Below are 24,320 nucleotides of genomic sequence, written 5' to 3' on the forward strand. Positions count from 1 at the left end.
TTATTTACTTTAATTACTAGAATTCGTATAAAAAATCCACACATGAATCCTACAATCTAATTTAAAAAGTTACATGGCTATCACTTACTTTTCGTTGGTTAATAGCTACACCAAAAGTCGTCGATGCGCTTTAAATAGCGTTATTAGATGGTTAACGAACAAGACTTAAATGAGATTAATTTCACTCCCGGCATGCTCAAAGACTTAAACTACGTCACATAAGTCAGGAAGTTTGATAAAATAAAATTCATTATTCCCAATTTTCTCCTTTATTACTTTTCATATCGAAATAAAACTTGGTGAATATGTTTTTTATGGTATTATGAACATAATAAGACGAAAAGTGAAAAATCGCGAATTATCCCTCTAACAAATTCACGACTGTTGTAGATACTGCCTCTTTAAGAAGAAGAATAAAATCTGTTCTAGAGACATGCGTCAGCTTTTATCGAAATATGACCGATTTTATCCGATTATTATCTAATAGCCCTCCTAAGTTCTTTTGTATGACAAGTTTTAAGGTTACTCTGTCTTTTGAAGTTCATGCAATTCACTCAGTTTTTGTTTTTGTTTTTTACCTTGATTTGTCTTTTCAATCGATTCTTGAAATTAAAACATCGGTAAATAAAGGCAACAGTAGTATACCACTGTTCAAACTCATAAATCCATGGACAAATAACAAAATCGGGGTAACAAACTAAAACTGAGGGAAACAACTATTATTGTCTAGATTTGCATAAATAAATTTGCCAATGAACAAGGAATTATTATCAAACCATAAAAAAACAAGATCAAGAGATTGAATAACAGCTATGGCTAGACATATCTTTGTTTCTGACCTTTTTTGTTCTTTTTGATTTTGTAGAACAACATATGAAACAAAGAGACGGGATACCATGGACGTCCTAAGCAAGTGACCACAAAGTTCTTCTGTAGTCCATATTTCTAAACGGGTCACACTATCTTTGTCTTTTTTTACAATTACAATACAACTTAACGGACTTTCTTTTAAACCAAGTTCTTAAGAACAAAAATTTCCCGAATAAGTTTTCTAAACATTAATCAAATCACACAGTTCGTCCTATTTAGTCGAATTAATGGAGGGGATTTTTTCTAGATTTAAAGCAAAACATATGCAGTTAAAATATCATAAAATAACAATCTTCTTGGATTTTGCAAAAAGCTGTGAAAGAAACACAAAACTTCATGACAATTACCGTTATACTATAACTTCATAAGATCTGATCTTATTCATAACTATAAGTCAGAAAATATATCACAAAAAGAGAATCAATATACACAAATTACAACTGCAATGAACTTGATGCCATTGCCAATGCCATATAACCATACAAATAATATCAAATCCTTACTGAGATATGTCAAAAGTTTGTGTTTAATAAAAACAAAACATACCTACAGAAACGTAGCACATAAAAATGAGGATAAAATGCAAAATATGGTATATAAATATTTTGTACATCCATGTCTTATATGTTTATAATATCAAACATCTGTTTTTTATCAACCCAAATTTATGTTCATGTTAAACTTTTAGGTGTTTTTTTAGTTTACATCTGTACTGTAAAAGAAGTCAGATACAGTACAATCATTTAATTTCATTTTCACAATCATGTACTGCCGCATTCAGATATGTTACATATACCGTTACTTTCCACACGTGGTGTCTTTTTCATCTAAACATAGACAATGGTGATAGTATAAACATTTCATATCAAGATAATAAGAGACAATAAGCACAAAAGACAGTATATTATTTCCATACTTTTGAAATATATTTACTATGGAAATGAGACATGGGTTAGAGAATGCTACATCCATCGGTGTATCCTGAAAGACAAACTTTATTTTCCTTGAGCAACTCCTTTACAGATAATAGGTCCTCCGTCGTGTAGGAAAACTACCGGCCAAACTACATAGTCAACATTTGAACCTGATTTGGTATAATGTCGGAAAAGATCAGTATTAAATTTTCCGGATAATTCTGTAGTGAGTATTACTGGGGGATCTTGTATAGTCATCAACCAGCACAATGACAATGTCTTCTTAATGAAAGTCTGCACATCTTTACCACCAACATTAAACTCGGTATGAGAACTTAAAAAAGACTGAAAGTATACAAACAAATGGATTTTCATCATGCAAGTTATAAAATCACACATATCTATGATACTAAACTTATAATTTAGTAAGTTAGACGATTGTTTCGTCTACACAAACTATTGACGTTGTCCTATGACTTAGTAATCTAAAGAGCAATGATGTCTGTCTAATTCCAACGGACAATAGCAAACCATGTTTGGTAAATATATCATATATGGATTCAAGTTGATGTGTGGTTTGTTATTAATGACGTGCGGACGCTTGGAAACGTCCGACTCGGGTGTTCATTCTTAATATAAAAAGCAAACTACGTCACATATTGACTGTACAATTAGTTTATTAAGGTAATATTAAATGAATACCCAGTGCTGGTATGAATTGAAGATAGTATTGTTAGAACACTTCCTTTTGTCTTTATTTACGAAATAAGTTACTAAGCAATATTTGGTGCAATTTCATGTCAAGTCAATTTTCTTCACATTTGGTCTTCGGTTTGGGATGGAAAAAACGTTTCATCGGAAGATACCAAGACCTTGTTGACAAATATTCCGTATCAACTTCACAAATAATACTAGATGGTCTTGAATTATAGATTTCAGGTACTGACGTTGTTTATCATCTTAATTACATGTTATGGTGTTCTTGTGTTTGTCTTTGTAAAGTTTTTAATGTTTAGTCCGTTGTTGGTATTATACTTTTGGCGTGGCTGAATACTTATGCATCTAACCATTGTGTTGTTGTACTGTATTATTTTTTTTTGTATTCTTGTCCTTCATTTTTTGCTTTTGTTCTTTGTTTATATGCCATTTATTTTCTTTGTTGACATATTTTGTTTGTTTTTACAGTGACTGTTATTCTAACACAATGTTGACTGCTGTACCTTATTTTTGACATTTGACCTGTTATGTCTGATTGTTTTGTTTTCACATTGTTGTCCATACAATGAAATTTATGCGACTGTCATCCAAGTGAGATGTTTAGCTAGCTATAAAACCAGGTTCAATCCGGTATTTTCTACATAAGGTAATGACTTTACCTACTCAGGAATATGACAGCTGATTTCTATTCTTTTGATGTGTTTGGGCTTTTTATTTTGCCATTTCATAAGGGATTTTCTGATTTGAATTTTCACTGGAGATCAGTATTGTTAATTGTCCGACACGGAATGGTTGAGGTGCTCAGTAAAGCTTCGTATAAAAAATTCTAACATTGGTGACAATTACGGAGTTGTGCTTCAATTTTATAATTGAAGTACCACAAACAGCAGATCGGCGTCATATCTTGCAAATATTATAGATAGACGAAAGGTCGAAAGATGTCATAAAATGTTTCAAAAAAATAACACGCACTGCATTATTTTAAAACGTGACATCTACTTCATTTGGTTTCAGGTAGATAGTTGTTACATAAGCGAACATATCCCATCTCTTTGAATTTATTTTGGTCATATTTTGAAGATGTTTTATTTATTAAATTAATAATTAGTCTAATCACTAAGGTTTGTCAACCCCAGGTAAAGACAATCTTAGTCGTGTTTGTTACAATGGTTTGAACGTTTTGTTTTTTCTATGCATTATTTTCATCGTTGTTTTTTCATTGGCTTTCAAACAATTATGATTCGCGCGCTACTGATGAATTTAAACAGTCAAAATGCGGATGTAGCATAGCAAATTATAATTATATCATCTGTGTTTGAGTAGGATTTACATGTATGCATTTTGCTAACTTTCTTGAACATAAATGACTGTAAGAATGGATTCAGTTTAATTGAAGTCTGGAGCTGGCATGTCAGTTAACTGCTAGTAGTCTGTTGTTATTTATGTATTGTTGTCATTTTGTTTATTTTCTTTGGTTACATCTTCTGACATCAGACTCGGATTTCTCTTGAACTGAATTTTAATGTGCGTATTGTTATGCGTTTACTTTACTACATTGGTTAGAGGTATAGGGGGAGGGTTGAGATCTCACAAACATGTTTAACCCCGCCGCATTTTTGCGCCTGTCCCAAGTCAGGAGCCTCTGGTCTTTGTTAGTCTTGTATTATTTTAATTTTAGTTTCTTGTGTACAATTTGGAAATTAGTATGGCGTTCATTATCACTGGACTAGTATATATTTGTTTAGGGGCCAGCTGAAGGACGCCTCCGGGTGCGGGAATTTCTCGCTACATTGAAGACCTGTTGGTGACCCTCTGCTGTTGTTTTTTATTTGGTCGGGTTGTTGTCTCTTTGACACATTCCCCATTTCCATTCTCAATTTTATCAATTGAACTTTGAACGTGGTGTATATATTGCAATCAAAGTTATCTGCATGGTCGTAATTATTTCAGTGATATCATAAAACTGTATTTAATGTACGTAATTTTCTTACATATCTATAAATAAGTTGCCTTACTCAGACAAATTGAAATACATAATATCACATAGCACCAATACGACATACCTTAAATAACGAATCCACTACCAGCAAGGCTGTGTTTTTTCTGTGATCCTTAAGATATTTCGAAATGGTAGGGGTAACCTATTGAAGGTAATATTCTTTGTAAATAAGTAAATAAAGTTTAATTATAAACCAAATAGAATTTGTTTTCAATTGTCATCAATAAGCACATTTTATCTTAAAGGAGGGGTGGTTTTCAAACTCAAGTCGAAGACAAAATTCCAATATCAAGGCAAACAAATCAAAAACATGTAAGATTTATGTTATAATATACTATTACACCACTGTTCCAGGTAAGAGGGAAGGTTGGGATCCCGCTAACATGTTTAACCCAACCACAGTATGTATATATGTGCCTGTCCCAAGTCAGGAACCTGTATTTCAGTAGTTGTCGTTTGTTGATGTGTTACATATTTGATTTACGTTTATTTTTTTTGTATATAAATTACTTAGACCGTTAGTTTTCTCGTTTAAACATGCAGTATTGGCTGTGCTCATTGTTGAAGGCTGTATGGGGACCTATAGTTGTTAATTTCTGTGTCATTTGGTCTCTTGTGGAGAGTTGTCTCATTGGCATTCATACCACAACTCCTTTTTTATATATATGTTTGTAATCAGTGTCTTCCATAGAATCGATATTTAGTAGTTGAAATGATAAAATGTCATTTCTTTTTGGTGTATCCATGGAAACAATTTGATTTTATATGCTATAAAGTTGCAAAAAGGAAGGCTTAAGATGTCACATATTCCCACAATATTTGGTCAGAAGTAAATTTACACTCCCTTGGAGTGATATCTTTCTGAAAGTGTTAACATGTATCTATCAAGAAATAAAACAAAATCATGTCTTTCGTCTTATTATTTTTGTAAAATTGCGTCAAAAGCTTCGTGTGTAAAAATGTGTGTAAACATTACATTAATTTCTGAACCTACTGCTGGTCTAGATATGGAAATACGAACAGTTAAACAGAAAATAAACCATAAAACATGTAAAACATACTAATGTTAAATAAGTAGTCATCTGTCTAAAAATGAATTGTATTGCACAACAACTTTCATATTTAAAAACATGCATGGGAGCCAAAATGCAAAACCACACTCCTTACTGTGTATTGCTATCTTAATAGTAATTTTTTTTCTCTGTTCTGCTAAAACGAGTAAAATGGTCTTTAATTTTTGTAAAATGTTTTAGTATTGAATATCTTATAAAGGTTATCATGGGGTTCGTGTTGTTTATTCTTTAGTTTTCTATGTTGTGTCATGTGTACTATTGTTTATCTGTTTGTCCTTTTCATTTTTAGCCATGGCGTTGTCAGTTTATTTCCGATTTATGAGTTTAACTATCCCTCTGGTATCTTTCATCCCTCTTTTATCAGTTGAAACTGAAACGCGACAAAAACTGATTTGAAGAAAGGTGCCAAGTCAAAGTGTAAAATTTCATTTTTATCTCATATTTTGGTATAATTTTGAAAACTATATCTCTTGTGTCAGTTTTCAATGTAGAAAATTTGAAAGAAAATCTCTGAAGATGCAAAATTGTACAAAATTTAGCAATTTAAAGCTTGAAACTGTTCATCTTTATGTGTAAAGCCTTGATTAAAAAAACTTGGTAAAAGGGAAACAATTTCAAACAGCTGAATCAACTATACATTTAATATATGCCCAAATGTAACATAAAACCTTGATAATTATAATTTGATATATTTGCAAGAAAGAAAGAAAAGAGTTCAATACTTAGGCTACTACATAAAGTGCAATCATTCATGAAGCCAGGTTTTTAGCCAATAGAGTACACATATAAACTTTGTGTCAAAATGTCTAGCTGTGGTTGCTAAGGACTGCAAACAATGAAGACAATAAGAACTGTCATTGTTAAACACTTTATTCCCTAAATTAGCTGTCTAAAAATGAATTTTATTGCACAATACTTTTCAGATTTGAAAATTCCTCAGGAGCCGAAATGCATCACGGACACCACACTTCCAGTAGAAATACCAACTTAAAAGCACGTTCAAAGTTACAAATATGTTGACAGTAACAAAGCTTAGATGCTTAGCAAATAACATGAGGACAGGAATTATTGATTTAATTCCGATATAAATCAAGGACCTTAAAGAACAGAATAGATTGATTGTTGGTGTTTAACGCCACTTTCATCATTATTGTGTTATTTCGTGGCGGTCAGTTTTTATTGGTGGACGAAGCCGGAGCATCCGTCGAAAACCACCGGCCTTCAGTATGAAAACTGACAATCAATTAAGATTGAAGTAGAGCGCACCTGCCACTTGCGGAATTCGAACTTACACCCTCAGTGTTGATAGGCTTGTGATACAGTTGTACGACTTTTTATACCGCTCGGACACGACTCTTAAAGAACAAGAAAGAACATTAACCAAACTATGAAGTTATATAATGCTGCCAGGCAAAACAAAAATGCGCAAGGTAGAACTGTGAAACTGGCAACAAGAGTATTTGTATGCTGTTAACTTTTACAAATTCAGAAGAACTGTCTCGTATTTACAAAATGATAGGTAATGCGATACCAAGGGGATATTCAAAAATTATACCTCAAAGATAAAAGAGGGACGAAAGATACCAGAGGGACAGTCAAACTCATAAATCGAAAATATACTGACAACGCCAAGGCTAAAAATGAAAAGGACAAACAGACAAACAATAGTACACATGACACAACATAGAAAACTAAAGAATAAACAACACGAACCCCACCAAAAACTAGGGGTGATCTCAGGTGCAAAGATAAACTGACATATCCATGGGAAAAAAGAAACATAGAAAACCAAAAAATAAAGTATTACATATTTTACAAAAGAAAAATCTTAACTATTGAACTTTTTTATTGTACAGAAAGTCACTGATTACAAATTTACTTGATTGCCAAATATTGAAACATAAATCAAATAAAACGATGTGCGTTCTAATGGCCACTATCTTTTTTTTTTATTTCATTTTATTTTGTCTATATTTTGGGTGTTTTACAATTCACATTACGTGGTTGAATCTACGACTACTTTTAATGTTCATATTATTCTTGTTACCATTTAACAGCATCTTATTTTACAAATGTCAAATTATAAAATCACTAATCATAGCTAAAGTAAATCTTTACACTGTTGATGTATTTTTGAAAATTTCCTTCTCATATAATAAAACCTGTTGTCACTATATAAAATGCCTTTACTTCGTTATAGTATCAATACCCTCTGACACTATACCCTAGGTATTACATGTTTAAGCAAACTTGTCAAGGAAACATATTACTGAAAATACAAACCTCGATGCTATTACTGATCTGTAATAATGCACTTTCTAGTCCTTCTGCATACTTTTCTGATTTATTTTTCCCGAAGTCGTAAGATTTCTGCAAAACAAAATTAATGTAAGATCTACAAATTATCCTCTTTAATCAATCGTAGTTTAAAAGGTCATATGATCAAATCAGATTTTCTGCTTTTAATAAAAAAAAAAAAAAGGCTAAATTTGTGCACATCACTAAAACACGGTTTTCTTCAAAGATTTTCTTTAAACAAAATATACAGTCATTTATAATTTTATCCATTCAAACATTAATTTAAGTTGTGACTTTAGACTCCCACATGGTGAAAAATACTATGCAGCACTTTCACTTAAAAAATATTTTCACAGGATGCCAACTTTGAAGTTTTCAAGGCAGTTAAATACATTGTGATGGTTTTACAATATGTTTATTCTGTTTTCGTCATCATTTTTTCTAGAAAAATAAATGACTTACGAAGCTTAAAAGCCTAAAATATTGTTTCTCTTAATCGTAATATAACATTTTTTATGAATAAATCCATACAAGAAATAAGACTTTGTCAACTATCGTTGGATTCACTAGATATGTTACTCATTGATTTTACAAAGGGTTGTATGATATATCCGACTAACAGAATGAGTTTCGAATCATATAAGCAGATTGTGTTCATGTATTTTTATATCAACAAAATGTAGATTTTTGACAATTCTAACAAAATCTTCTGACGAATGCAATTTATGCTTAAAAAGTACTATAAAAGTGTTTTTTATTTCATATTGATGGTTTCAAGCATAAAAAAATATCGATACATAATCTTGTAAATTTGCGAGATATATTCACCTCGACAATATTTCTTAAAGTGGTGATATTTGATTTCTCGTCTCCAGCATTACCAAGTTCTTCCATAGCATCTGTCCATTCATTGTCGTACAATTCTGAGAACTTTTCGCCAAGTTGTGTAGGTCTGTTCGGATCACCTAAATCTGCTATTGCTGGATTACCGTCAGTTAACTTACTACCCGCAACCTGACTTAACCTTTCATTAATGGATAAAATCATTTTAGATTGGAATAACCATATTTGTAAATAACAGAAATATGCAATATGAAGGTTATAAAACATATTTATTGTTCGAATCATTTCTAATATATTGTGCAATCAAGTAAAAATTTATTAATTACGATTTACTCAAACAAGATATTAATGAAAGCCTCGTTTTCTTTCTCTATTTCATATACTGAGTACATTATTTACTCCGAGCAACTAAATATTTATAATAACAGTCGTGTTGTAGACACAATTATAATTTCTACATCAATCAATATTTGAATTTTAAAAAGAAACAATGTCACCCTTTAAAAAGTGTCTGCATATAGAGTATAACTAAAGGCAACAGTAGTATACCGGTGTTAAAAATTAATAACAACACACTGTGTCATTTTAATTATCTTAAAAGCCATCGAAGTTTTGTCTTTAGACTAATTTAGAACAAGAACTATTTTTAATTAGGCTGTTAGTTTACTCGATTGAATTATTTTACATTTCGGGGTATGTTATAACCGACAAGGCAATATGAGTATTGCCCATTGTTGAAGGCCGTACGTTGACTTCTGTTTCATATGATCTTCGATTGAGATATGTTTCAGGGGCAATTATAAAACATTTTTTATATTTAGTTTAATAATAATCAAAAGTGTATTTAAGCATATTTCATTGCCAAGTAACAACAAAACTAGATTTTTTTATGTGAATAAGGCGATTTTTTAGGAGGTAAATCTTGTGACTTTAAGTGTAACCTTAACTAATATTAAGAGGTGATGGGGAATGAAAACAAGATGTATACCTGTCTCTTAGTTTTTCATTTTCCTCCTGTAGGTCTTTGAATTTTTGGTCTGGAGCTTTTGTACTGGGTTTTTTCCTATAGGAATATTAAAGTAATTGTACAACATTCTTTGAAAATTAAGATATTAAAATATCTACTTACCTGCGTTAACTGTAAAAATCTAAAGTATCATTAAACTGTACGTATGTTTTGTTCTACTACCAACACTGATGAATTGATGAACAATTCAAAATCAGTCAAAAATAAAGTGTGTACCCATTTCAGTCAGAGAGAAAATTATAGCGTGCAAGGGTTGAATAGAAAGTAAAATCACCAAATTTCTAAACTCCGAGGAAAATTCAAAACGGATAGTCCCTTATCAAATGGTAAAATCAGAAGCTCAAACACATCACACGAATGGATAACAACTGTCATATTCCTGACTTGGTACATGCATTTTCTTATGTAGAAATTAATGCCCGTTGCATATAAATAAAATGTATTTCCAAGCCAATTGATGAAATTCTTGATTATTCAACAGGGGAAACTGAAAATAATTTGCTGTACAAATCTAGGTCCTAATTATTAATCCACGTTATGAAAAAAAATGTGTTATCATACGAAAAGTTTATTCAAGACAATAAAATGCTGTGTCAACTGAGCACATATATACTATAATTGTATTTCAAAATTTTTAAATTTATCTAAATTTGAAGTGTTTTCCTTATTCTTTTTTTGTGGGGGGAGGGGGTTGATGGAGACTGAAATAATAATATGTCATCTTTCCACTTTTGGATTCGCATTGACCTGTTTGTTTTCCATAAGGTTTAACGGAAGTTTTACGGTTAGTAGACAAAAGGAGTCATTCTCAATTTTAACTAAGAAATATCAGGTGTGTCACCATTTCAAAAAGGCATATAACAAATTGATCGGGTTTTCTTTACGTGTTACGTTAATATTAGTATTAGTTTTAGTAATCCATGAAAGTGCATACTAGTATGTATATTACAAGAATATCTAGTTTGCTTTAAATTTACTGATAACAAAAAAAAAACAACATCCAAAGATCTAATCACAGTGTTGAATTGGTAAATCTTTAGAATAAGTTTATATTAAGGATCGATAAATTTACCAGGATCGTATCTAAATTTCCATGCACGGTTAACAACATCTCCGTAAAAATGAGGATTTGCCATCCCGTTTGAGATAAATTTTCTACAGGTACGACCAAACTTCAAATCCAAAATTGTATATCTATGGAAGAGTTTAGTAAAGAAATATAAACAGTGTTAAATGGTGCCAAAGGAATTACACCATCCCAAAAGGAAAATTAACAATTAGAACAAAAAATTCTCACTTTTGTCTTTAATTCAAGTGTGGAGCTTCCCATGTTAAACTGATATATCTTAATTTAGGAAAGGATAGTCTACTATTCCGGTGTATAAAGATCATAGTATGCGAAAACATGTCGCCTGTGGATTGAGAAATAAACATATCGTATCACTTCATCAATACATCAGGCATTTTGTAAGTGAAATTAATGTAGTGTCGATCTCAGTCTACATATGAGATACAAGCACTCACTTAGATAAACGTTATTGAGGGACTAGAATTAACAATTTATCTGCAAGAGAAGAAAAAGACTTTTCAAGATACATTTTTTTCTTTGAACGGATAAATTGGGTTTTCCTATGATAACAAATTTTTATACCGGCTGTCAGTTGAAATATCAATATATCTCGTGTGTATTAGTTAGTAGGAATCAGTTGGTTTTACACAAAATTAAATGTTTCCTGATCTTAAACACAAATAATTGAAAACAGATTAACATGGCAATTGGAGAGAACTGGTCAAATCAAATCAACTCAGGTTTAAAGTAAACAATTTAGTCACAAAATTCATTTTTTTTTTTAATTTTCAATTACTTAAAAGAATTGTTTATGCAACTATGTCGAACAAAAAATATGTTTACTTTATACGTTTTCGATATTGAACATGGTGCCCGGGCAATTTTCAGAATGTCTTCTCAAACCCTAGGATTTATTGTAATGTATAACTTAAAATATTTCAAAAATAGGCCTAACTCAACTTATTCATTCCAAATTCATTCTAGTATAAAATAATCCATCTAGTACAAGCGTGCGACAAAGTGTAATCCAGTTGTGTTTGGTTGCCAATCTAGTACAAAAGAGCAACAAAGTGTATTCCAGGTGTGTTTGATTGCCAGCCCACCTATCTTATACCTTTTATTTGTGCTACTCTGATCATCTATCTGTTTGTTTAAGGATGACAGACTTCTTTCTAATTCAATTTTACTTCTTTTCAAATCCAAAATCTCGTGTTCTTTTGACATTAAATTCTGAGAAAATGATTCAGTTTTCTTAGTGTGTTGATCTACCTCTTGTCTAACTCTATAAAATTCAAGAAACGGGGCTAATAAAATTTCCAAATTACACTCTGGAATTTTGAAACATAGATTTCAAGCAATTGTTCGTTTTAAGTGTCAAATGCTGTTTATACATACATATGTGATGCTGGTTTGTGTGGAAATAAACAAATGAATAATTATTAATGTATATAATTAAGGAAGACTTTTTTTAATTTTCAATATCTAAACCGTCATCGTTGTATTTGAAAATATGTTTAAACCATTGAATAATACCAAACAGATATTCTGTGTTAGTATTACTAAAACAGATATTACTAGTTATATTTATTATCTAGGAATTTATCCTAGACTCCTACTGATTTTCACTTGTTCGTGTAAAATATACCATACTGATATTTCTGATACGTCAACGTGGTACTCAAGCATTCCACCCAATCTCCCCATTCAAACAATTATAAATGACAAAATTCTGTTTATATTCTGTCTAAAAAAAATATCATTATCTGTGCTTAATATTTTGACAAATAATGCTACGTATAGGAAATCTCAAACAAAAACCAACTAACCATTCATAGGATATCTTTTTAAATGAAAAAATGATATTCAAAATAATGAAAAGAAAGCCGGCTATACTAATAATAAATATTGAGTAAGACAGGAGTATTGTAGTTCAACAATGCTTGAAATGAAGTAAGACCCCCATATATTGTATATCGTATTTGTATATTTACATTTGACGCAATCGTGATCATTTTACTGATAAGTAATATTTATTTCACTCATTTTTTACTAGTTTTACATTTCGATCTGTTGTTTGGTGAATCCGCTTTTTCATTAATTCTATTTTTCTTAAATACAGGAAAATGTAATTTAAAGAATGATGAACAATGTGAAAATCAAAAGTTTTTATTTGATGAAGGACGAACAACACGATGACCGCGAACAGAAACTGACGAAAATGCATACAATATTAAAAAAACCTACACTGAAAAACTAAAAATTAAGCAATGAGAAACAAAAAAATCCGTTCTCACATTTTTTTGTATACATCATCGACTAATATGTATTTCTGTAAAGGAATTATCATTATTATTATTATTATCATTATTATAATCATTATTAAAAGTATTATTGATATTATTATTATATTATGATCATTATAATCATTATTAATATTATTATTGATATTATTATTATATTTTGATTATTTTTAATATTAATATTATGATTATTATTATATCTATAACTATAAAATGTTTGGTCACAAATACAACTTCTTACAAAACTTAACTTACTTGCTATTTATTTCATCCAAAAGAGATTGAACAGACGCTTTTTCTGCTTTAGTCACATTATGAGCTTCTTCCATTTTCTTTATTTCTTTTTCTTTCTTCTCTACAAGTTCTTTTGACTGATTCTCGGTAAGCTTTAACCTATAAACCAATTTGTTTTAAAAGTTTGTTTAAAGCTTCTATTCTTGAAAGAGATGGAACCTTAGTGTTTTCTAACAATTTCTGAATTCACTTAAAGGGATAATTCGCGAATTTTCACTTTTAATCTTATTTTGTTCATAATACCATAAAAAACATATTCACCAAGTTTTATTTTGATATGAAATCTAATAAAGGAGAAAATTGGGAATTATTAATTTTATTTCTTGAAACTTCCTGACTTATGTGACGTAGTTTAAGTCTTTGATGCATGCCGGGAGTGAAAATATCTCATTTAAGTCTTGTTCGTTAACCATTTAATAACGCCATTTAAAGCGCATCGACGACTTTTGGTGTAGCTATTAACCAACGAAAAATAAGTGATAGCCATGCAACTTTTAAAATTAGATCGTGTGGATATTTTAAATCGAATTTTAATAATAAAATTAATTCATACAAGAGAACATTTTTATGATTTTTTCTACAAATACTTTAAACAAACATATGAAATTGACATGATCAATAGTGTAATAAAAATACACGTTTGTATTTTGACCTTTTTGCTTCATTCCAGCAAACATTTTCACTTGCTTGTACGGTGGAAATAAAATGTGTATTGTTTTGTGACACCTAAAGAATGTTGAGTGCGTCGGTTAACTCAAGGTAATTAAAGGATTAATGCATAGCATTATGTAATTCTAATCCTTTGATCCTCATTCAGTGAAATCTAGGCGTCACGGTTTACTGGCTTGAAGGTGTGAACAACATTTCGTATGAATTGAAAACGGGAGTCAAAGTTTTAGACACCGAAATCAAGGACTTATATAGACGTCCCTGCAGAAATGTAAAAAAAAGTTAATTAATTAACGGGAATAATAAGGTCGCACAATAACTGGATAGCTGTTGTATATTTTTATATTTTGCATAAGCATGATAAGATCACTTTTAAATGAATTATGACTTTTGATTAATTCAGTAACGATAAAATACTTTATTATTTTAATTGAAGTATAAATTCATAATAAAAATGGCCTTCTAATTACGAGTGTATGAACCAAAAATTGTACTATTTTAGATTAGGATCGGCAGACTTAAATATTTCAAACAGATCATTAACAATTGCAATTATATAATTTAGTCCATCCAAAGTTATCTTTAATTACCTATTTAGGAATTAATGTTTTCATCAAAATATTTCAAATCTCACAAAGCACGAATACTTCAGATATTTGATAATTTTTTTAAAAAATTGACAGAAAATTTAAGAATCTTTTTGGAATGGAATCGAAATTTACGAACATATATGCTTTTCAAGTGTGAAAAACAACATCATTTTGTTTTACATAATCGGGAATGTCCTTAACAAAATAGTCTTCGTCTCACACCGTAACTATATCGGGCCCAATTATATATAATACTTTAGCTATTTGACCAACAATGTATAAAAAAAAAAAAACAGAACGAATTTAATGTCATCTTTCCCTATTGTTTATTAATGTTATTATAAGTCTGTTTCAACTGGCAAGAATACCTATAAAGCGGACAAGCAGTTTGTTCTTTAAATTGCTGTCATTGAATATCAAGAAAGAAAATAAATCCCGAAATTGATTTGAAACTTTGATACTCTATAGTTTTCCTGGAAAATATTCACATCCCGTAGGGATTATTAGTGTACGTCCAGTTGCGTACATATAACATGCATGTCGGAACAATTGTGATGATGACGAATTTCTTCTTTTATTCGAGAACAATCTAATTGATATATAAATGTCCATAACTTCGATGAGCCAAAGAAAGTTATATATCGACCTGTATTTAAATCTCTTCTTCTTCTTCTTCTTTTGGTATACAATAGTCTTTCGACATTTGATGATTACATACTGTTGGCATACGTGGACTAGTCCACTAACAAAACTTTTACCACAATTTACACAAAATGTATGTTTCTTTCTTATGTACAATGTATACATGTATATATTTGAATTTGCGCTATAGTTCCGTAACTTTTTATCCTGGCGTATATACGATGGTCAACAAGTGCGTACATTTTTTTAAATCAAAATTTCTGGTATGGTCCGATCTGTCCTTCACCATTGACAAAAAATATGTATATAGATTTTTATTTCATCAAATCTGTTGTTTATTTTTAGGTATTATCTATATTTTTATAAATAATTTTCTTTACATCAGAAATTTTATTCATAAACAAGCGTATGAGCAAGGATTTGTATAGTTAGACTAACTATACAAATCCTTGGTATGAGTTTAGTAATGACTAGTATATAATATCACTTTCGGACACGCAAGATAGAGATACATATTATACACCTAATAGTTCAAAATGGAAAGTTATAAGTTATCGGCCGTGTACACTGACCAATACCCTAAGAAGTGAAACGATGCATGAATTTGCAAGGTCGACAGGAAATCGCTTGAATACCTGGACGTGTCACACCCCCTGCAATACCTTTGGGAGTAATAACTTTAGCCATGCAGGTGATCAGTGGAGCGAAGATCCTAATTTATTTGAATAAAGTTTATTACATAAAAGAATTATGAACTAATTAGATTTCCGAAAACAATTCAAGTTTCACGGAACACTTATTTATGATTTGAAACTTTTACTTTTTAACTAATTCCAATACTATCATTATTGTTAAAAATAACAGATCATGGTTATTAAAAAAAAAGATAAGAAAATTTTCTGTATCAACTTAGTTATAGTTAACTAGTTGGATAAAACAACCGTACGATTGACAAGATATCAACACGCAATTACGACTACATCGGGTTACTGTAGTTTTGGTCCTTAGACATATCTTGGGAGCAATTCGGAGAAGGTAACAAAATGGCCGACCGGAGAGAATTGATACTCAAAATTTAAAATCGATGGTGATCTCTTATCAAGCAGAATAAAACTTTAATATTCATGAATTTGAGCATTTTTATACAGAATGAACATAATATCAATTTTTGATTTTTTTGCGAAGTTTCCCTTTAAGGAAAATAGTGTTTTCTAACAATTTCTGAATTCACTTAAGGAAAATTTAAAAGAACTGAATTCTATAACTCATGTGTTTGACATCCAACTCATTCTTACCTGAAACACTTATAGTTGGAAAGGGGTCGACTCATTAGATTGCTAAATCAGACAAAGCAAAAAAGAAGCTATAAAAAGCTGTTGTGGATTAATCATCTGTAGTTTCAACAATTGACATTTTTGTGCGCAAAAATCACCTTTAAAGGAAAATAACAGTATTAAGAGCTAAAAAGAGTGACAAAAGATACCAGAGTGACATTCAAACTCATAAATCGAAAATAAACTGACAACGCCATGGCTAAAAATGAAAAAGACAAACAGACAAACAATAGTACACATGACACAACAAAGAAAACTAAAGAATAAGCAACACAAACCCCACAAAAAACTAGGGGCGATCTCAGGTGCTCCGGAATGGTAAGCAGATCTTGCTCCACATGTGGCACCCGTCCTGTTGCTTATGTGATAACATATATATATATATATATATATATATATATATATATATCGGTTTTTCGTTTGTATTTAAGTCTAAACGCCAACATATGAACTATCATGATGACTTCAAAGACTGCCCACGGTCACAAAACCCGATAAAAACATAGATCAATATAAATAGATTGAAAAAAAACGTGCAATTCGATTTAATTCATTTTTTACCGATACGTATAGGATCCTCGTGGGTAGTCAAGGTCGTTAAAAACTTCTCTCGGTAATTGGACTTTTCTTGGTCTGTTTGATTACAGGTTATATGTTTTAAAAAATAAGCTTTTTACCTGTATATAAGAAATGTTTTTCGTGGATCGAATCAGTCAACGAAATGATCCCCCTCTGTTTGAAATTCAAGGTTGACATTTTTTCTTTAAATTGCTGAACACGCTTAACTTTGAAGTGAATTTTTCACTATTTGACATCCATTAAACAGAAAATTACGTCTTATTTTTTTTATATATATCTCGAAGCTTATGTCCCTTTAACGGATAAACGATTAGTGCCAAACAGTACATTTATCCCTATGTTCTATGGTTCATGTTTGGTTGGCTGGCAGGGTTATCAAACACACCTTTTTTGATTAGATAACCCAATGACAATTATGGCCACATTTGGATTTAATTTGCACAATAGTTCCAGAGTAGAAGATTTTAGAAAAGGGGACGAAAGATACCAAAGGGACAGTCAAACTCATAAATCGAAAATAAACTGACAACGCCATGGCTAAAAAAGAAAAAGACAGACAAACAATAGTACACATGACACAACAAAGAAAACTAAAGAATAAACAACACGAACCCCACCAAAAACTGAGGGTGGTGACGATGGACGACGGACGCCAAGGGATGAGAAAAGCTGACTTGACCTTTTGGGTCAGGTGAGCTTAAAAGTAGACATGTGCATGTTTATGACGTGAACACATTAAAATAATAAGACAATAAGTAGGTCCTGTAAAAGGGGTCACCATTGGCGAAGGTCAGTGTAATTTGAACTGCCACTGAAAAGTTAAGGTATTATGGATATGGATAGAAATTTTGCCTCGCAACAGGCCACTTACAAAGAGTTGTTTTAAGGTTTGTTTGCGCACAGAGAGGGACTGGCACTAACTCTATACGAAACTTCAATTTTAACGTAGATTCGACCGGACGTCAGATTATAGTTGTTAATTATTGGATAGCAAATATATATAAGAAGATGTGGTACGAGTGCCTACGAAACAACTCTCCATCCAAGTCCCAATTTGTAAAAGTAATCCATCATAGGTCAAAGTACAGCATTCAATACGGAGCCTCAACACGGAGCAAAGCATGTTAATTAATTTTAGACTAGAAAAGGGAAAACCCTTAGTGTTTTTTTAACATTTAATGAACATCTAATTTACATAAAATTACTTCATTTATAATATTTAAATTCAGCAGAGAAAAAAAGATAACTGGCATGGTAACATCTTAGACAAAACGTCAAGCAGTGGAGTTGACCCAGTGATTGCAAAAACTTACCAGGTTACCATTATAATTTAGAAAACCAGACCACGTTTCGTCCAAATAAGATTCGACGAATTTTAAATCTCAGTAGACCAAATCGATAAAAAAAAATTGAACCAGATGATCCGCAGGGCGCAGCTTTATATGACCGCAGAATTTGTACCCTGAACGGTTCGGGCAAGTATGGACACAACATTCAAGCTGGATTCAGCTCTAAATTTGGATTGTGATTAAATAGTTGACACAGCATAGGTTTCTGACACAGAATGAATGTGGTCTAATGAACTTAAAATACTTCTTTTTCCTTTGAGCAATTCACTATGCTGTTGAATTTTAATCCTCTCAAAAAAATGTTTGAAGAAATTTTCTTTTTATTTATGAAATCTGAAATGAGAAAAATTTAACCCCCCCCCCCCCCATTTTTGTCACATCCCCCTTTCCCTTTTTCCAAAACTGATCTCAATTCAAATTTCTAATGGAGTTTGCAACAATAACTACTCATTTAAATACATCATAAAATATTAAAATGTAACAAAAGGTGCTTGTTATCACTGAATGGTAAAGATTGTTTTAATTTATCAGTTGGTAGTAAAAGTGAATATACATTGTATATTGTATAAAACAATGATTTAAGTTGATTCAACTTCTATTCTGGACAAAGAAAGATAACTCCAATCAATTAAAAATTTCTTGCTATTGCACAATATTGTGCAATTAGATATTTCTTGCTATTGCACAATACTGTGCAATTGAAAATATTTGCTATTGCACAATACTGTGCAATTGAAGATTTCTTACTATTGCGCAATACTGTGCAATTGAAAATTTCTTGCTATTGCACAATATTGTGCAATTGAAGATTTCTTGCTATTGCTGAATACTGTGCAATTGAAAATTTCTTGCTATTGCACAATACTTAATATAATAATTTTGGATCCTGATTTGAACTTGAAAACTGGGCCCATAATCAAAAATCTAAGTACATGTTTAGATTCAGCATATCAAAAAAGCTCAAGAATTCAATTTGTGTTAAAATCAAACAAAGTTTAATTTTGGACCCTTTGGACCTTAATGTAGACCAATTTGAAAACGGGACCAAAAATTATGAATCTACATACACAGTTAGATTCGGCATATCAAAGAACCCCAATTATTCAATTTTTGATGAAATCAAACTAAGTTCAATTTTGTACCCTTTGGGCCCCCTTACGTCGTAACTACAATTCCCATCCCTTTCATGAATGTGACCTACCGAATTAGACTATTTACCGGATTTGTAATCACATAAGCAACACGACGGGTGCCACATGTGGAGCAGGATCTGCTTACCCTTCCGGAGCACCTGAGATCACCCCTAGTTTTTGGTGGGGTTCGTGTTGTTTATTCTTTAGTTTTCTATGTTGTGTCATGTGTACTATTGTTTTTCTGTTTGTCTTTTTCATTTTTAGCCATGTCGTTGTCAGTTTGTTTTAGATTTATGAGTTTGACTGTCCCTTTGGTATCTTTCGTCCCTCTTTTATTCCTAAACTGTTGGGACCAAAACTCCCAAAATCAAACCCAACCTTCCTTTAGTGGTCATAAACCTTGTGTTTAAATTTCATAGATTTCTATTTACTTAAACTAAAGTTATGGTGCGAAAACCAAGAATAATGCTCACTTGGGCCCCTTTTTGGCCCCTAACTCCTAAACTGTTCAGACCTCAACTCCCAAAATCAATACCAACCTTCCTTTTGTGGTCATAAACCTTGTGTTTAAATTTCATTGATTTCTATTAACTTAAACTAAAGTTATTGTGCGAAAACCAAGAATAATGCTTATTTGGGCCCTTTTTTGTCCCTAATTCCTAAACTGTTAGAACCAAAACTCCCAAAATCAATCCCAACCTCCGGTTAGAACCAAAACTCCCAAAATCAATCCCAACCTTCCTTTTGTGGTCATAAACCTTGTGTCAAAGTTTCATAGATTTCTATTTCCTTAAACTTAAGTTATTGTGCGAAAACCAAGAAAATGCTTATTTGGGCCCTTTTTGGCCCCTAATTCCTAAAATGTTGGGATCAAAACTCCCAAAATCAATCCCAACCTTCCTTTTGTGGTCATAAACCTTGTGTTAAAAGGCGTAGGTCCGGTAAGGACCGATTTTGGCCTCAAATTTCAGGTTCATCTGACGAAAGATTTTGACCACTTTTTAAACACTTAAGTGTCTATTTTATTTTAATTAATTAGTTTATGTGAAAGATTTTAACAGATTTAGTCATTAAAAACGATCCGATTCAAGCTCAAATATGAAAAATCTACCAAATATGCCGAAAAATGTCACTTTTCAGATGGTTTTTGGTAAAAATGAAAGTGGCCGCATTCGTGTTCATCCTCAACCTTTATATATGTTATGTTATATCATAAAATACAACTTACATTTCAATATTAAGGATGAACACGAATGCGGCCACTTTCGTTTTACACGAAAACCGTCTAAAATTTAACTAAAATGCTAGAATCATGAGAATTTCAGTAATTTAGCATGACTTAATGGTGCTAGTACCGGATATATGTGCATTGTATTGTAAAAAAACAGCCCATATTTATGTAGCAGAAGCATTCTACTGTCCAATAAATAACTAAAGGTTTACATTTTAACAATTTTGTAAAACTGCTATATTTTGGGGCCAAAAAGGGGTCTTACTGAACCTACTCCTTTCATAGATTTCTATTCACTTTTACTAAAGTTAGAGTGCGAAAACTAAAAGTATTCGGACGACGACGGCGCAGACGACGACACCAACGTGATAGCAATATACGACGAAAAATTAAAATTTTTGCGGTCGTATAAAAACTTAAAATCTAAACTTAAAAAATATTGTGCCAAATCTAGCTCAGGCATATCAAAACACATTTTTGTGTTTCGAATAGTTTAACAAATTTATGAACAATAACCTTATAGATCATCAATAATTTCTACTGAGCTAACATTCAAATGCAATTTAGTACTTTGATTTAATACATCAACAAATGTAAATAAACAAATTTAATCTAAATATAGAAATAATCCAAGAATTCTTACTTTTAAATTTGAAGTTAGGTTTAATCAACTGTGTGTTGGATTAAAAATAATAATCCTGTTTTTATTACCAACAGGTGTATTGCTATAAGAATGCGAAGACATTTCTAAATTCTTACAAGAACTGAAAACATATTCTGATAAGTTATTTTTATATAACTAAATTATTCATTGGATGAATATGAATAGAAGGATATGCCATTAAACATAAGTTTACAAAAACATAATTTTCAAATTTAAGGCCGTACATTGACCTATAATGGTTTACTTTTATAAATTGTTATTTGGATGGAGAGTTGTCTTATTGGCACTCACATCACATCTTCCTACATCTATTTAAATGAACGATAAACGTTTGAACCATTTGCAGTGGACGTCGAAAAATAATTTAATTTCATTTTAAAACATTTTATGCTGTGATAAAGATATTTTCTTAAATATTACCTTTTTTATTACCTAAAACGCGAATCATATATTTGTCAGTGCAGCATTGTCGACACTATCATAAACACCAAAACCTGATCATTCTTCTTTACAAAAAGAAATTCGTGTACTTTAAAGAGAGGCATAAGATACCGTTGTGACATACAAAGGGTATCAGTCGAAAACAAACAGAAAACGCTTCGGAAAAAAATCCAAAGGAGGATAAAAAGGCAAAGAATTCATTTACATCTAAATGATATTCAAATAAGCACAGTGACTCATTTCTTAAGGTGCGAGGTGAAACTTTCTCCTGATGTCTGAATGGACATTTGAACAGTTTGATAAACAACAAAACTAAATGGAAAAATTCTGCAATAAATAAATATTTTTTAAAATAAGGTATAGCAATCCAAGAATTATTCCTTTGAAGTTAAGTATTATCAAAGGGTGTGATGGATTTTTATCGTGTTGTTCCAGCGATTGTATGGCTATATGAATGAGGAAACATTTGGCTATTCTAAAATTAACTGGAAAAAAAATATTAGTTATTTTGAAGCGTTTTTTATGTATTAAATTAACCTGTATGCACCAAAAATTAGCTTATCATTGTAATAATTTTTGTTGATTTATCATGTCATCAAAACTGGTATATTCGATATGCCATGTACACGCACAAAATTATCTTAGCCTTCTTAATTAAATCATACCTTTCATTTTCGTTAGTTAACCTTGTTATTTGCTCTTTGTTCGTGTCTTGTGTAGATTTGCTGAAAGAAAGATATTTAAAAGAAAGTTAACATTTTAGTAATAAAAGAAAGATACCTTTTAAGAAATAAATAAAATCATGCATAGTGCAAGATACATGATATTTTTATTAGTTGTCTTTGGCGTTAAACTAGCTGTCAGTACCTGCAAGTACTCTCTGATCTGCACTTATTGTCTTTGTTTTTGTTATTGGTGAGGGATGGATATATATATATATACGAGTTGTATATACATAATGTACACAGCCATGTATCACCATCATTGATGGCGATCCGATGGATAAATCTGTTGTAGAGTTGTCACTGACTCAGACGTACTTATAAATATAATTATTTTCTTTGACTGTATCTTACATTAATTTGTAGGATCCTTTACTATAGATAATTGAGCTGATCTGTAACAATAACATCTCCATGCCTTATATATCATGTACTGTAGTACGTCGCTAGATTAAAACTGACGAGGAAAGGTAACACACGGCCACTGAAAGCTTTATTTTTGTAGAGCCCAGGTGGTCGTGTGGTCTAGCGGGACGGCTGCAGTGCAGGAGATTTGGTGTCACGATATCACAGTAGCATGGGTTCGAATCCCGGCGAGGGAAGAACAAAAAATTTGCTTTCGCAAATTTACAGATCTAACATTGTTGGGTTGATGTTTAGACGAGTTGTATATATATATATATATATATATATATATATATATATATATATATACAACTCGTCTAAACATTGTTGGGTTGATGTTTAGACGAGTTGTATTGTTGGGTTGATGTTTAGACGAGTTGTATATATATATATATACGTGTATATATATATATATACAACTCGTCTAAACATCAACCCAACAATGTTAGATCTGTAAATTTGCTTTCGCAAATTTTTGGTTCTTCCCTCGACGGGATTCGAACCCATGCTACTGTGATATCGTGACACCAAATCGCCTGCACTGCAGCCGTCCTGCTAGACCACACGACCACCTGGGCTCTCAAAATAAGAGCTTTCGCTGGCCGTGTGTTACTTTTCCTCGTCAGTTTTAATCTAGCGGCGTACTACAGTACATGATATATAAGGCATGAAGATGTTATTGTTACAGATCAGCTAAATTATCTATAGTAAAGGATCCTACAAATTAATGTAATATACAGTCACAGAAAATAATTATATTTATAAGTACGTCTGAGTCAGTGACAACTTGTAGAGTTGTCACTGACTCAGACGTACTTATATATATATATATATATATATATATATATATATATATATATATATATATATATATATATATATATATATATATATATATATATATATATATACTAGTGTTGCCAAATCGTACAGTTTTGCCTAACCGGTTATTCGTATAACCGTTCGACCGATTAACCGGTTAACCGGTTGTTTAATTTGATGTTTGAAGACCTTGTCCATAGTACCCTACATATCGATATAATGAGATGTGGTGTGAGTGTCAATGTGACTTCCTTTCATCCAAGTCATACTTTTACGTTTTTATAATACGATGAATTGAAGTGTTTCCTTTGGTATTATAAGGCTTGTCTGTGAAG

General features: G+C 31.3%; 1 protein-coding gene across 2 annotated transcripts in view; it reads right to left on the reverse strand.

The window, feature by feature from the left end:
* Window positions 1-1,599: 1,599 nt before the first annotated feature.
* The window catches only part of LOC143042506 (uncharacterized), a 46,791-nt gene continuing 24,070 nt past the window's right edge, over window positions 1,600-24,320 (reverse strand). The window contains exons 13-20 of one of the 2 annotated variants that reach the window (XM_076214833.1): window positions 22,702-22,761; window positions 13,366-13,503; window positions 11,925-12,092; window positions 9,703-9,777; window positions 8,700-8,895; window positions 7,857-7,943; window positions 4,565-4,642; window positions 1,600-2,129 (exon numbers count right to left, since the gene is read on the reverse strand). In XM_076214833.1, the coding sequence (XP_076070948.1) occupies window positions 1,866-2,129; window positions 4,565-4,642; window positions 7,857-7,943; window positions 8,700-8,895; window positions 9,703-9,777; window positions 11,925-12,092; window positions 13,366-13,503; window positions 22,702-22,761 (1,066 nt within the window). In that variant the 3' untranslated portion in view covers window positions 1,600-1,865. The remainder of the gene's footprint in view (window positions 2,130-4,564; window positions 4,643-7,856; window positions 7,944-8,699; window positions 8,896-9,702; window positions 9,778-11,924; window positions 12,093-13,365; window positions 13,504-22,701; window positions 22,762-24,320) is intronic. The other variant, XM_076214835.1, reaches the window with a different exon arrangement.

This window comes from Mytilus galloprovincialis, chromosome 8 (genome assembly GCF_965363235.1).
Source record: "Mytilus galloprovincialis chromosome 8, xbMytGall1.hap1.1, whole genome shotgun sequence".
In the NCBI taxonomy this organism is placed as follows: Eukaryota; Metazoa; Mollusca; class Bivalvia; order Mytilida; family Mytilidae; genus Mytilus; species Mytilus galloprovincialis.